General features: G+C 43.0%; 1 protein-coding gene across 1 annotated transcript in view; it reads left to right on the forward strand.

Moving 5' to 3' along the window:
- Positions 1 to 8,288, forward strand: part of LOC126425383 (uncharacterized) — a 31,265-nt gene extending 22,977 nt beyond the window's left edge. Inside the window, exons 3-4 of the mRNA XM_050088315.1 lie at positions 2,309 to 2,571; positions 8,115 to 8,288. Coding sequence (XP_049944272.1) covers positions 2,309 to 2,571; positions 8,115 to 8,209 — 358 coding nt within the window. The 3' untranslated portion in view covers positions 8,210 to 8,288. The remainder of the gene's footprint in view (positions 1 to 2,308; positions 2,572 to 8,114) is intronic.
- Positions 8,289 to 16,804: the final 8,516 nt, after the last annotated feature.

Here is a 16,804-nt window from a genome sequence, read left to right on the forward strand (position 1 = left end):
TGGTAACGCCACGTAGCGCTCTGTATGAAAATTACTGACTGTGGTGTGTGCAGTATGGGGCTGGTTTGCTTTCTTGGAATATTTGCTATTGTAGTGTTGGGTAGTTGGATGTGAACAGCGCGTAGCGTTGCGCAGTTGAAGGTGAGCCGCCAGCAGTGGTGGATGGGGGGAGATGGCAGAATTTTGAGAGCGGACGATCTGGACCTGTGTCCATCAGAAAGAGTAAATTTGGAATACTGTATATTATGAACTGATATATACATTATGACTTTTGAACATTATTAAGGTAAATACATTGTTTGTTTTCTGTCAAAATCTTTCATTTGATAACTATGCCTATCAGTAGTTAGTGCCTTCAGTAGTTAGAATCTTTTATTTAGCTGGCAGTACTGGCGCTCGCTGTATTGCAGTAGCTCGAGTAACGAAGATTTTTGTAAGTGATTCATGAAAGGTATAGGTTATTGTTAGTCAGGGCCATTCTTTTGTAGGGATTATTGAAAGTCAGATTGCGTTGCGCTAAAAATATTGTGTGTCAGTTTAGTGATGATCAGAATAAGTAAAGAGAGAAATGTCTGAGTACGTTCAGTTTTGCTCAACTGTTTGAAAATCAAATAACGTAAGGGGTTTACCAGCACAGTAATTCATAAATTTTTCTAAGGGGAGGTTTCAAGATGTAGTTCAGAGGACAACACTTTGTCACCGAGAACGTTGAAATAAACAGCCTGCTTCATTTTATCGGTAATTTGAATGAGCTGGTCCGAATCACTATACGAAAAACATCTTCAAAACATCACATAACCATACACGACCAAAACTACACTCTCCATACACCGTGGGTAAAGCGCCTGATCGGGATGTCGATGCAATCGACGCGTCGCATCATCTGAAAAGAGGCGAATCGCGAATCGGGACACACTACAACCCTCTAGTTAGCTACTGTCCATTTCCTAAGCTGTCTGGCCCACTGAAAACATATCGGTGCACTTGCCGCTGTGGCAACGCCATTTTGTGAGGTACCCGACTCCAAAAGTCCACAGCATGCAGTTTCTTCGCAATGTTCGCCTGTATTCACCAACAGCTGCAATTCCTGTAGGGCTGAGAACAGATTCTCTTTGACAATGCGTAATATTCGTCTCCGGTCCCTGTCGGGTGGGATCCATTTACGGTCACTGTACCCTTTAGCAAGTTATTCACCCTGTAAAAACACAGGGCAGTCCGCGTTGATGCACCAAAGATCTAGCAACTCCATCCCATACAGTCGGCTGGCAGACACACACAACACGTCACTAAGGAGACTTGTCATTGGTGGAGGCGTACCAGTTCTACACGATCTACAGAACTCCAAAGCGATCACTGTGCTCTTTTAACATGATCAATGTTTTCTTTGATGAACATTTTATTCTTTAATTTTATTTAGAAACTTTTTTGGAGAAATAATATTTCCAGAAATGTCACACGTTACTGAAATAGTATCACTCACTAACTAAATTGGTCAATCTCTGTTGATCCATTGTGGATAAAGGACAGCAGCCGATCAAACTTTTGCAACGAAAAACACCAACTAGTAGGATGTTTAGAGAACCTACTTTATTTAGACAACCAGTTTCGGCATCTCAATAATCCCATCTTCAGTCCTTTATGCACTCCATGTATAGACAATCAGATGTATCGATACTTGCAAAACTGGAGCTATCAGTATTCGGATTCCATGAATTTGTTTTTGGAGTGTTTACTTCGAAGACTTGATCCTGGAGTGCACAGAGGCCTGAAAGTTGGATTATTGAGATGAGGAAGCTGATTGTCTAAATAAAATAACTTCTCAAAAGATCCGGCTGGTTGGCGATTGTCCTTGGTAAAAATTTATAAATGTACTTTCTTAAAATTCACTAATTATGACCCCTGTCCTTCCTTAGCTGCATTGTAGATTCATAGCTTTACAGTCTACGAGCTAGCATAGCGTTTCTAGAATCCGGAAGACATTTTTCAGTTTAAAGAGTCAACATCTCGGAATTTGGGGTACAGAGACATGTTACTGAGGATAGTCCTACGGTTCACAAAAGTTTGTAACTCCTGGGCCTGCCTAATGCCTGTCATCCCGCCAGTTTCAACTCAACAAAGGTCTACATCGTGATCTTCACTTATATAAAATATAAGTGTGGGAAAGGTGAGAGAAAATTGATCATACAGGATCCTAGCGGAGGTGCTGTGTCATGACGCCTGCGCTTAACTTGTGTGTGCGATTTTCTTTGTGTTTCTGGGAGAAGAGTACAAAAAATTATTAACTAAAGTAAAATACATTGCTTTGTAGGTACGAACGCGCTAGCGTCATAAACGCTACAGCGCTAATAACGGCGAACCATATGGGCTACTTCGTCTTCCGCCTTTGTGCGCTCGAGGAGGAAGGCCAGCTGGAAACGGAGGAATGCTTCTCCAAGTGGCCGCTGTCTCTCACAGATGGCAGCACCGAGTACGTGCTGCCTTCCAACGACACGGGCTACTACTCCGTGGAGCTGCAGCTGCCAGAGGACCTCGAGTGCAAACAGTGCGTCCTCCAGTGGACCTATGTCGCAGGTTTGTGCCACTCCCCACTCTCATAGGCAATGTGAATGTTTAGATCGCTTGGCGTTGATGTAGTGCAGTATCTAAATATTTCACATGATTCGATATTCACAACCGGACGAACGTCACTAAAAAAACAAAAACGGAGATGCGAGAATACAGAAGACATACGGACGTGCAAGGGATTATCAGGGAACTCACACGGAGCAGTATTCAGTGTGCACAAACGTAGTTGGGGGAAGGGGGGGGGGGGTGGAGGAGAAGATCAAAACTCATACTCAGAAACGAATTTTATGCGCACTGCAAAAATCTCGGATTACTTTCTCCCTCAAGCTTCAGTGACAAGGTTTACCACTATATTCCTGCGATCTGTAGGAGAAGCATTAAGTGTGTGACAGTATAGTGTGATGAATGTAATAAACTGTTAATGCGGTCTAACGATGTGTTTGCGTTGTAATAAATCAATGCAGAGTAATAGAGAGGAAAAGGGAAGATGAAATCCGATTCTGACACATTACCTATTCCTTTCAGAAATTTCCAAGGAAGCTGCGAAAATTAATGTAGCTATCAGAAGGACGGGTTTCTATTACAGTGTTTTGTGTCTAGGCTCACTAAAACAGAATAGGAATCAATTATACGTGTTCCCCGATCTCTGAGGTTATGCGTTAGAGGAAGTTAGGAGAATAGTCTTATCCACTTTATTGAAATCAAACAGTTTGTGTCACGAGCGAGTGTGGAAACACTTAAATCAGAGACTATGGCAAACTAATCTATGTATTGATACCACGGTGGCTTTTAAAACCTGTAAGATATCGCAAATTGAATCAACATTATCGTGCCCTTTATTATAATGAAGGATACTCGCAGCTACTCTTTCAATAAACTTTTGTCTTGTGTATTGCCATAGTCTACCTTCAGTGTGTTGTCTTCGTGGAGCCTAAGAAATTGAACTTTCACTCGAATTTCACTATCAGAAAATATTCTTTCATTCATCGAAAATGGTCAGAGAACCCAGACATTTATTCGTAAATTTTCCAGTTTATAAAAGTAGATGCATTACTGGTGATAAGTACTGAGTGCTTCAACTGGACGCACAAAAAAACAGAATGGTAAAAACGGAGAGTAGCTTTTAGTAAAGTAAACACATCTCTCAAAACGAAGTTGTTGATGTATCAAAAACTAAAAATATTCAGTAAGTATGTTTTTTGAGTTACAGCAGACAGAGGTGGACTTTTGCTGAGGAAACCGATTAAGAGCAAGCGAGTTGCTTAAGCAGCAGTGGACGGATATGTGATGGGAGAAACTGGGAGAGATAGGCGAAAAAAAGAAATGAATTAGAGAACACATTTTGATGTAAAAACCCCAAAAAGCTGTTGAAATTTGTCTTGTTCTTCAACTAGTTCCGACAGTAATGTTTCCGACTGGCAGACCAAATTTTTAAAAAAAATTATTTATACAAGTCATTTGTAAAAGCTATGGAGCACAACTGAAAGGATACTTGATTGGAGAACAGAATGGAGTCGAAGACGTAATTATGGACGAAATAAAAACTAAATGGAGGTGGGCGGGATATGTAACCAAGCGAGTACATAGTAGATGGATGAAGAAAGTTATTTACTGAACTGCAAGAGATATGAAAAGACCGAGGCGCCGACCAGGCGGAAGATCAAACTAGGAAACGCACAGGACTACGGAGGACTCTTATTGCTTAAAACAGCAGCATATGGAATGTTTTGGAAGAGGCCTTTGAACAACAATGTGTGTCAAATAGCAGATGATAATGATGAAATAAACGTTAGAAGTTAACGGAATAGTGATAACACAGATTATTTTTATGAATATTATAGAGCCGTCACGCAACCAAAATAGAACCGTTTTTATTTTCAAGGTTAAGAAAATTTAATCCTCTCTTCTTTCTCCGGAGGTAATTATCCCCTGGTTGGGAACCACTGGTCCGGAATAACCAACAAGTTTTATATTTCGAACGATTAGTGACAGAGGTAGGCTCTTTGGAACTGTAGAAGGCTCGTATTGATGAGCACACGACCCGCCACTGTTGCAGTAACTGCGAGGCAGGCATCATTCTTCTGAATCATCGTACACATGCATGCTGCGGCTTGCTTGGAAGTCGCCACTTGGCAATGTTTTTACGAATAATTTGGGATGATGCACTGTTGGCATCTGTGAAGCGAAAGGGAGGGCGGGGGGGGGGGGGGGGGTGGACGGTGCTCCAGATGGCAGTTGTTCTCTGAGAGCCATTGGTGGCGTAAGTGCGTGCTGGCGTCTGCGTGTATCTGAGAGCGAGCGCATTTAGTATCTCCTATCTCGAGCTGAGTCGAAAAGGCTTGAAATGATACCCTAGCAGTGAGGTCCATTACTTGTGTTACAGGTGCATTGCTACAAGTAGCCGGCCAGAGTGGCCCAGCGGTTCTAGGCGCTACAGTCTGGAGCCGTGCGACCGCTACGGTCGCAGGTTTGAATCCTGCCTCGGGCATGGATGTGTGTGATGTCCTTAGGTTAGTTAGGTTTAACTAGTTCTAACTTCTAGGGGACTGATGACCTCGGTAGTTAAGTCCCATAGTGCTCAGAGCCATTTGAACTGTTTTGCTACAAGTAAGAATACGTCGCTACTATTGCCAACTTATGCCAGACCAGAACTCTAACAAAGATTTCATGCTTTTCACATCTTTATTGTGTAACCCACACCGATCCATTAATTTCGCTGAATTTAAATTATTTCTCGCTACAATTAGGCACTCTTGAGTGATCCCAAACAAAGGATTATCTAGAGAGTAACGTGTATCAGGTAGACCAGTATGACTCGCCCGTTATGAGTTACTGCGACGTCCGCTTATCCGGTACCAGAAGTGTTACTCCAAAGTGGAGTCTCGTATTTAACATGTGAAAGGCGAGAGGCAGACGTTGCTGTCAGTTAGCTGATGAAGTAGCTCATATACTCAATTTCTGTTTGCTATCTTCACAAAATTCCTTGAACGATAATATGGAGACCACCGATACATCCAAGTATTTAAGTAAGTTTTAATAACAAGCTCTATTTATCAGCACTGTGTACAAGTGTTAGCTTGAAGAAGTCTCATGAATACTATCGAGAAGGTCCAGTAACTACAGCAAGTCCATTAACAGGCAGCTTACTACCACCAAAGGCCTGTGAATTTTTTGTCTTGCGCCACTTTGTAGAGATCACAAGAACTTGCTCCACGTGCCTTTAATGCAGCATAATTGCTGTTCCTCAAAAGTGAAACAGTATGAGTGAATCATGATATTCACACCGAAACAGACGGTGATAAGTTACCAGACGATACTTTGCTGTACTGACGTCACATTTGGTTTAGCAGCAGGAGTGTGATCCACCAAGGGATGTGTACAGTACATGTAAGTAGTTCACAGCACAGCAGGCGCGAGCGGATTGCAAGGGCAGAGAGAGGCACGCTTACGTTATGGCAATAATAACGCTGAAGTCCTACACTCCGTCAACGTCGTGTAGGTGAAGAGCGTGACTGCGCGCTCAGGAACTACCTTTTCACGATGCAACAAACCTAATTGCTGAAAAAGGCAACCATTCACCTATGTTCAAAACTCTACGATTTGGTCACGTGGAACCTTTTCTTCTCAGCGAAGAGTGTCACCCTCTCGTGTAACGATTATTACTGGCAAGTCGCAATGCATAAATGATACACTATTCCTAATGCAGACGTTCTGAGGGCGATGTTAAACTCAGAAACGCGGCGTCGTCCCGTAATTCTAATCTTGCAGATGCCATACACTGCTCTCGGTGCGCTATAACTTTCATACCTTATCCATGCTTCCTCGACAGTGCTGTAATTTTCATAAATGGAAGTGCGTAATACAAGGATTTTCTTAAAGCTCCAGACAGTAAAACTGCGTACTGTATCTGAACTAGAATCTGGAACCTTCTATTTCCCGGGCAATGCTCATACCGAGTGAGCTATCCAGATATGACTCGGTGAACCGCCATTACAGTTCACAGGTCTCTCCTACTTTTCAAATTCACGAAAACTCTCCCACTCCCCCTGCTGGAATAGCACTCCTGCAAGAAAAGTTAGAGCTGAGAAACCGCTTTGCCACAGCCTAGTGTTTGCTTCCAGAATGTATCTTTGCAACGGACTGTGCACTGCCTTGCAACTTCCTCACACCTGCATGCCAGACTGGGATTCGACTTCCGCGGACAAAGCTGTAACCGACTGAGTTGTGCAGGCACGAATCAGTCCATGTCTCTCAGCTTCAATTCTTCCAGTACTTGTCCCAAGACAGCAGTGCCTCAGCAAGCTGGACCCTCCTGTAACCCAGCTACGAGGGTTGCTCAGAAAGTAATGCACCGCATTTTTTCTTCAACAATTCTTTATTACACACACGAAACAATTGTGTTTTATCTACACACCCTATTTTCTACGTAATCTCCGTCCCGTTCTATGGCCTTCCTTCAGCGTTCGGCCGTGTGTGCCCTGTTCTGTTGGTACCAATCCTTGTCCTGGTGGCGGAGCCAGTGCTCCACTGTGCGAATCACCTCCTCATCGTCCTCATGTGTCTTCCACGGATGGCATGCTTTAATGGCACAAATAAGTGGAAGTTTGAGGGAGCTAGGTTAGGTGTATCACGTGTGATAGCCGTGGATGGTCTCCCCGACCGCTGCAAATCGCGGAGCTCCGCCGAAACGCCTTTTAATGACCTCACCCTCCGTGCCGAGCGACTAACTGTACTTCTATCGACAGCAGATGCTCCATAGACTTTGCAAAAGCGTTTGTGAATATTGCCCACAGTTTCTACCTCTGCAGTGAGAAATTCAATGATGGCCCGTTTCTTATAGCGTACATCAACTACAGACGCCATTTTGAAACTGTCCTGTAGCTACGCTACATGTCTGAAGTGACGGAAACTTGGCGCGCTCACTCGGGAGACTTCAAATAATACATACGTAACGTTTCACATTCGTAGCATTATTTTCGGCTTAGAACCTCTTAGTAATCGAGGAAGCTGCAGCTAAAGTGACACGTGACAATTTTTACATAACGAGACCGCTGACATATGTGGAAAAAGCAGTAAGTGATAATATGTATCCTACAAACATTTGTAGTTTGTCTCCCTGTGGATTACCGACTGACAAGTAAACAATCCCTAGGCTGTGACAATCCATTTCTTCGCAATATCCTTTCTTCCAGCAGTGCTAGCCGGCAAGAAATGCAGAAGAACTTCTGCGAACCATGCAAAGTAGGAAAGGTACTGGCAAAAGTAAAGCTATGCGGTACGTCGAGGGATGGGAGGGGGGGGGGGGGAGGGGGAAGGGGGATGGTGTCATGTGTCATGTGTCATGGCTTAATAGCTCTATCGATATGAGCATTGAAAGAGATATGACAGTTTGCAGTTTTGAGTCGCGTTACGGCACACAGTTTCAAAACTGCGCGCATTCTGCTGCAGAACGAAAGTTTCATTCGGGACACTGATTTTCTATTCTTAATTAGTAATGCAAAGCGAGATTCTTTATCTGCTAGAAAGGTAACTGAGTGATGTTTTCGTAGGCAACAACTGGGGCGTGTGTGACGACGGAACGCAAGGCCTGGGCTGCGGGCCGCAGGAGACTTTCCGCACGTGCACCGACATCGCCATAGCGTGAGTCCCTGCATCCGCCTCTCGGATCGCGGACGTGGGCTGCACGCCTGCCGGAACTCACTGGACGCTCACTTGCATGTCAGCACAGCCACAGATCGTCTACTCTGTGCTACAGCCGAGGCGATGTCATCGTCTGGTCTCCTCTAACCGAGACGAGAGCATCAAGTGATGCCCACTGCAGCCGTCGCCCCCCAGGCAACTCCTACACTCAGGGAATAGCGACTACCAAAGATACCTGTACATTATAATAATGTTTATTTTTTTACACGTCTACAATGTAATTATTTTTTGTATTTATTTGAGATGTTTACGTAGTCTTGGTTTTCGAGTAGCTAATATCTTGAAATAAATGTTTTCTTCTAAAATGCTTAACTACTCTGTTGTCCAAGGATATGTACTGTATCATCAGGATTCCAGAAATGCCTTCCATCATTCCATCTCCTGTTTTTAAAGACACATCCACACGATAGCCCTATTCCTGAGGTTTCGAGAGTCATATGAATTCTACGAGTACCACAATCCTGCAGTACTGGCTGGTACATTTGAACGGGTCATTTGACGACAACATTTTTGAGCGAGAAAAACTTTTCACAAGCCAAGTCTAGCGCTATCAGGAGTCTTGTATGAAATAAGCTTGCTTTATCTCCAGCTACATAATTTCTCAACAATACTAATACGAGACCAACAGCATGAAAATCTGCTCGTGAACCTCACCAAAGAGGAGAGACGGAAAAAAGATTAGGTTTTAACGTCCCGTCAACGGTGAATTCGTTAGAGACGGAGCACAAGCCCTGATTGGGGAAGAAAACTGGCTGTGACCTTTCAAAGGAACCATCCCGGAAAATCTAAATCAGGATGGCCGGACGTGGATTTGAAACGTCGTCCTGCCGAATGCGGGTCGAGTGTGCTAACCACTGCGCGATTTCGCTCAGTCTTTTCAGAGGAACCATCCCAGCATTCACCTTAGGCGATTTCGGGAAATAACTGAGAATCTAAACCTGGATGGCCGGACGGCGATTAAATCACTGCCCTTCCGAGTAGAAGTCCGGTGTCTCACCGCTGCGCTACTTCGCAGGCAGGGTATCCAAGAGAGGTATCAAGCTTAGAGGGCTGTCATCATATAACCTACAAAGGAGAAACTAAGACTATAATAATTCTCGTTTTATAACATGGCATAAATCATTGTCTTTCACACCATGACGTATCATTCTCAAACCGTATATCCCCCCCCCCCCCCCCCCCCCACACACACACACACAGACAAAGAGAGAAACAACAGGGGAGAACATTGGGTGTGCGAATTATCGAATCGAAATTTAATGTTCTCTTGACTCGAACGAGCCAATGACTTTAATGTGATGTGCATGTAGTATAAGACAATGCAAAACTGTTGAGAACTGCAGAGTATTTGCTATTATTAGCTGAAATTTGTTGCAATACACAATTAGTGATTCTCCTATCTCATTCCTACTGCCTACACCATATTCTCCCGTAGCCCTTTCTTCTATTCTTTTACCTGCGGATGCATTTGAATCTCCCATGATGATTACATTTTCATCTCCCTTTACACACTGAATTACCAGTTCAATATCCTGATATATTTTCTCTCACTTCAGGTTCTGCATAAGACGTCGACATGTGTACCTGAATTATTGTGCTCGGTGTTGGTTTGCTGTCGATTCTGATTATTTGCGTTAGTGTTTACTGACCTAGTAGATAGTGTCGGAAGTTCCATGCGGCTTTTTGCGGATGATGCTGTAGTATACAGAGAAGTTGCAGCATTAGAAAATTGTAGCGAAATGCAGGAAGATCTGCAGCGGATAGGCACTTGGTGCAGGGAGTGGCAACTGTCCCTTAACATAGACAAATGTAATGTATTGCGAATACATAGAAAGAAGGATCCTTTATTGTATGATTATATGATAGCGGAACAAACACTGGTAGCACTTACTTCTGTAAAATATCTGGGAGTATGCGTACGGAACGATTTGAAGTGGAATGATCATATAAAATTAATTGTTGGTAAGGCGGGTACCAGGTTGAGATTCATTGGGAGAGTGCTTAGAAAATGTCGTCCATCAACAAAGGAGTTGGCTTACAAAACACTCGTTCGACCTATACTTGAGTATTGCTCATCAGTGTGGGATCCGTACCAGATCGGTTTGACGGAGGAGATAGAGAAGATCCAAAGAAGAGCGGCGCGTCTCGTCACAGGGTTATTTGGTAACCGTGATAGCGTTACGGAGATGTTTAATAAACTCAAGTGGCAGACTCTGCAAGAGAGGCGCTCTGCATCGCGGTGTAGATTGCTCGCCAGGTTTCGAGAGGGTGCGTTTCTGGATGAGGTATCGAGTATATTGCTTCCCCCTACTTATACCTCCCGAGGAGATCACGAATGTAAAATTAGAGAGATTAGAGCGCGCACGGAGGCTTTCAGACAGTCGTTCTTCCCGCGAACCATACGCGACTGGAACAGGAAAGGGAGGTAATGACAGTGGCACGTAAAGTGCCCTCCGCCACACATCGGTGGGTGGCTTACGGAGTATAAATGTAGATGTAGATGTAGATGTAAATCCTTTTCTAAGCTATTCGCTTATTGATGAAAGCTTTGCTTTGCAGTTTTACATGTCTGTTCGTTTTTCATATAAGCCTACGGTGGATGTTCTAAAACAGTTTTATTTAGACGGCAACAGGATTAACGATCGTACGTTCTCAGAAGAACGCAAGCAGATATACGAGGTGCGACAGTAAAGTAATGAGACAGTTGTGAAAAAAAAATGTTTCTTACCGTTTTAGTCAAGTTTGGTGCAGTCTCCTTCGAATTAGTTCCCTTCTGATTGCACACACTTTTTCCAGCGCTTCTGCCATTGATGGTAACATTTCTGGAACTCATCTTCTGTAATATCCTCCAAGACCCTCGTCACAGCTTTTTGGAATCTTGTGTTGTTTGAAAATGGTGTCCCTTGACCGCCGTTTTGACTCTTGGAAATAGAAAAAAGTCGCATGGAGTGATATCGGTGAATAAAGTGGCTGTGGTAGTACTGAAATTTGTTTTGAGGTTAAAAATTGCTGTACTGACAGAGCAGTATGGGATGGCGCATTATCATGATGCAGAATCCAATTATCAGCAATGTTGGCACAGAGACGAAGAACTCTTTTACGAAGTCTTTCTAAAATTTCTTTGTAGCAATATTGTTTTACTGTTTGTCCAGGAGGCACCCACTCTTTATGAACAATTCCCTTGGAATCAAAGAAGCACACAAGCATGCATTTCACTTTTTCTTCAACATTCGTTCTGCATTCACTAAACATTTTATGCCAACGAAAAACTTGAGCTCTTGACATAACCTCCTCTCCAAAAACGTTCTGAAGCTTACCGTAAGTTGTCGTCGCGTATTCAGCCAGTTTAACGCAAAAAGAAATGGCATATCGTTGCGCGGTATTACGCGGTTCCATTTCTGTGACGAGAGACACAAACGTGAGTTAGCTTATTAGAGCACAACTCATGACTGAGCTATTGCATCGATGTCCCGCTTGGACTAGAAGCAGCTTATAGACCAAGGTCAAAGATATTGTGCCTACGCAAGCCTGCAGGGTTACCACAACTTGCAAAGAAAATCAGTCTCATTACTTTATTGTCGCACCTCGTATAGATTTATCCTTAGCATTTCCCTTTTCAGGTTTTCTAGCTTTCCTACCGCGTTCAAACTTTTGACATTCCACACCCCGACTCTTAGAATGCTAACTTTTCGTTGTTTATTCACCCTTTTTCTCGTAGTCACCTCCCCCTTGGCAGTTCCCTCCCGGAGTGACTGGCCACGTGTCCTATAAATACACCTTATACGTCTTTAATGTCCGCCCCCAGTAGCTGAGTGGTCAGCGCGACAGTGTTTCAATCCCAAGAGCCCGGGTTCGATTCCCGGCTGGGTCGGAGATTTTCTCCGCTCAGGGACTGGGTGTTGTGTTGTCCCAATCATCATCATTTCATCCCCATCGACGAACAAGTCGCCGAAGTGGCGTCAAATCGAAAGACTTGCACCCGGCGAACGGTCTACCTGACGGAAGGCCCTAGTCACACGACGTGTATGTACGTCTTTAATGCATTGGTTTCCATTGCCTTCTGTTTCCCCATGTCGTTGATCACTGCAGATTCTTCCGTCTGTTAGGGACAGTTTCCAACCCCACGAGAGTGCCCTGAAACTCTGTCACCTCCTCAACCCTCTTTGACAACGCTGTTGAAAAAAACGAGATGACTTCTTATGCTGGAAATCTTGGCCTGCAGCTGCTGATGACTGTTATTCAAAATTCAAGAACTGACTAAGTTGCAACGCGGGATCGAAGACTTTTAATTGCTAGTCAGAGACGCTGCCTCTTTTCTTTTTCTTTGTTTAAAAAATCTCATTTTGGTCGTTATTGCCGTTGCATTTGCTTGGGGCGGCCTTCCCATGACACCACTTTGCGTTCATCGTTGATTCGCTGACTTACTTTTTTTTTATTATGAGGGCAGCTAACCTTCTGGCTGAACACCTTGAGCTACCACGCCAGCGACTCTAGACTGCGGGTACCATACTGCAGACTCACAGTAAATTAACTTTCGTTATTTGCTACCATTCCTGGTATTGCAATTTCGGTTCAGCAGCGTAGAATATCTAATGCATTGAGTGACAGAAAGTATACTCTACTGGAAGGTGTAACCCAGTTCTTACTCAGTCAAACGTGGATCGTTGCTGCAACACAATAAGCGAAGCCTTCCATAAGGTTGCATCACATTTCGGACACCCAGCAGCTCTCGGGTATCCCATTGATGCAAGAAACTGTGAGCCGGCTCTCTCAGGTGGACAGGACGAGGTTTCGCGCTATTGCACAGAGGTGTGAGCGCAGAGAGGTGAGTCAGGGGAGGCGAGGCCGGCGGCGGCTGCCCCCGCACGCCGCACGCTGGCTCATCCCGCCACGCAGCTCTCTCTCTCTCTCCAAGGCAGGCGGGTCCACCCCGCTCCCCGCGCGGCGACCACGGCCGACGCACGTCGCCTCCCCACACACAGCCCAGCACAGCCGGATGCAGTACCGCAGAGCCTACTGCCCCTCTGCCAGCTCACCGGTTTCACTTACCTTCCCGCTGCGTCCGTCAACTTCCCAGCGAAAACGCTTCGTCAGTCCGAAGGCAATTCCAGAAACTTGTAACACAGGTGCTCACTGCTGTCAGTTTCCCCAAGTGAGGGGGAGAAACTGATAGCGTGATAAATGAAGAAATGACTGCCTATTTGGAGGGCATAAGGGATCCAGTATTAGTGTCAGAGTTTGACAGAGCTTTGGAAGATTTGTGATCAAATAATGCAGAGAAGAAAGACAATATTGCTCTGTAATTTCTAAAAAATCACTAGAGTAAATGGCCATCAAACGACTGTTCAACTTACTGTGTAAAGTCTGTGACCCTGGAGAAGTGCCAGTTGCAGAAAACCATTCACATAATCACTAATATAGCAGGGGCAGATAAATGCGAGAACTGGCGTACAACGAGCTTATTAGGTCCTACATCCAAACTACTGGCCCAGTATAATATATAGACGACGAAAATAGAGAATGTATTCGACGAAAATCGGTTTGGCTTTAGGAAAGGAAATTTACAGTGAAACATGACCAAAATAAAAGCATCAACTTTCTGGACCTAACTATTACAAGACACAACACACTCACATTGAAAATTTATAGGAAAAACACAATGACCGACACTACAACACCTGCAACCTCATGTCATCCAAATGTCCATAAACAGGCAGCATACAGGTCAGTGCTATACAGGTCAACTAAAATACCATTGAATCAAAAAACATGCAACAAGAAATAAACACAGTGAAAAAGATTTCAGTTGCCAATGGTTTCAATGTTTCCAGGGTTGACACAATCCTAGACAAAGTGAAGAAAGACCCAGCTGCAAACTGCACCACAGAAGAAAAAGAAGAAAACAAATGTATATCGACTATTCCATACATTCGCAAAGTTCCACAGAAGATTACAAATATTTTCAAAAATCAGAAAGTAAAAATTGGGTTTTCTACATCTAATAAACTACAACAAAAACTAATACGTAATATAAAGTGTAATCATGATCCATATTCAGACTCTGGAATATACAAGTTAACACGCCAAAATTTTAACACCAGGTACACAGAGCACATTAAAGCCTACACACACAACAAACACACTATATCAACCTTAGCAACACACATAAATAATACAGGACACTCATTAGGAAAAATAGAGCAAAATGCCAAAGTACTCCAACGACTAAATAAAGGACATAAAGTAGATTTGTTAGAACAAATGGCGATATATTCACATTACAGAAAATATGAAGATAAAATATTAAACAAAAAACTTAAAAGTGAATCAGTGAATTTCTTCAGATGTTTCGATAGTATACTTACATAAAAATAGCAACACATAGAAATAAGCACAATTGTAAAATCGATATGAGTAAATTATGATCCAAATTGTTAAGATAAATAATCCATGTGCAAAAGCATATCATAATCAGTGGAAGACCTTTAATGTTATCTCTGTGGACTACTTGTAAGAAAATCGTAACTGTTTTGTTTATATAAGATATTCTCGATGTTTAAAGTGTGTGTGAGACTCTGCGCAAATTGATCATTAGAAAACTGTAACTACAAATTCTTCAGACTTTCGGCACTAACTTCGCAAAAGAATCGATAGCCAACTAAAAAATCGCGTGTTTCTTATATATTGCAGTAAAGTCAATGAAATGAAGCAGACTCTCACACATCGACAACCTCAATTGAAATTGCATAATACATACAAAAAACGCACTTGAAAATGGGAATCATTTATCGGAACGCGTCATGTGAACAGTAAATAAAGAAAATCGTGACTGGTAACAGAAGATTTATTAATAAACAAACTTATTGTTTTCACAGTCGCAGGCTTTCAAAAACCATTTATAATGGATCAAATCAGACATTTTAGTATGTTATGTTTTTCTAATTTTGGGATCCACAGCGTAAAAACAGGATGAGGAGTATACATCACGGTATATTCTTGGAGATCTAAAAGAGGCATAGAGATAATATGAGACTGAAGATGTGATGCAGGTTGTAAATTGCGGTAGAATAGTGCAATCGATAAGAGAGTTGGGAGCAGAAGACGAAAGTGCAAAGTTTTAATCCTTCAAGAATTTTATGAACTACATGTGTTCCGCTGCAGAATGATAGGCTCATTCTCAGGCTAACTTCAATAATCTCTGTGATAGCGATATGTACATAATTTTCATAGACTCGTCACTGAAAACCCAAAATTTCGGAAATTGATCTAAGGGATGTAATGAACGTTTTTGTAGGTGTAGGCTGCATGCGATTTTCCATTATTTCTACGGCCTGATGAAAATTCCCAAACAAAGCTAAGACTGCTTTATATACTTGTACCACTTATTCTGTTACTCCTATCTTTCATTATTTTCAAACACCCATACACTTGTAGTAGCACCTTTTTTCTGTCCCTTTTTCTCATCTGGCGCAAATGTTTATGCGTAACTACGCAGGTGATCTATGTGGATCAAAGACTCATTACGACTATGATAGAGAGAGATTCTTTCTGACTTGTGGTATAAAATCTCATTGACTCGCAAGTCTTCGAAGTGGCGTCAACTAAAAAGGACTTGCAATTTCGGCGGCCGAACACCCCGCATGGGGTCTCCCGGCCAACAATGCAGTACGATCATTTCATTTCATTTCTGTGGATAGAATGTGGAACATTTTGTATGCAATGGACTTCCTTACTTCTGATTTAACAATTACGGAGAGTAGAATTGCAGTGGAACTGTAATTAGTGGCATTGTTGTAAGCTGCCATTCTGCATACAGAATGTAATTTGATTAATTATGATAACATTTCATCTCATACAAGAGCATGATGTATCCCGAAAAGAGGGACTGGAAGGACACCCAGATAATACTTTGTAAACTCTGAAAATCTTGGACACAGAAGAGAGGAAGGAGGAAGCGTTACCTTGGAAATCACGCAGGCTGGGTTATTTCCGAGGATATTTACTCTGAGAGGTGTACCATTGTATGTATTCCTAATTAACGAAGATAGGTATTTCCTCGCAAACTTTCCGCACTGGATGACAAAAGACTAAAATATGGTTGGTCGGCGGCTGGAAGATCTGTAGAGATGGAGAGTATTCCGTGATTTCGAGAATATGATTCGCCTTCTGCAGTTACGAGGGAGGGGAGCGGAGCTTTGCTGGGAAGCCAGCGATTGAGAGAGAGAGAAGTCTTCTGTTTTGAGCGCTTATGTCTGACGGTCGCTCAGTATCAGCTTTGTTGCTACAGACGGACTTACTGTCTTTGCTCTCAGGAGATTTTATAGTTAGAACGGTTAGGCACTGCACTGTTGCGAACTTATACGATTCTGGACTGTGCCTCCGGGTAGGGAGTCGTCGCTGAGTATGCAGTGTTCAGTGATTGAGAGCACTCCTTCTGCCTATACTCACGTTGAGACGTTATCTGAACTCCGTCCTTGTGGCTGGGAGTTTGCGTTTCTCGTCTGTAGAACACAGAGAGAAGAAGACAGTATTAGATTAT

Source organism: Schistocerca serialis, chromosome 1 (assembly GCF_023864345.2).
Source record: "Schistocerca serialis cubense isolate TAMUIC-IGC-003099 chromosome 1, iqSchSeri2.2, whole genome shotgun sequence".
Classification (NCBI taxonomy): Eukaryota; Metazoa; Arthropoda; class Insecta; order Orthoptera; family Acrididae; genus Schistocerca; species Schistocerca serialis.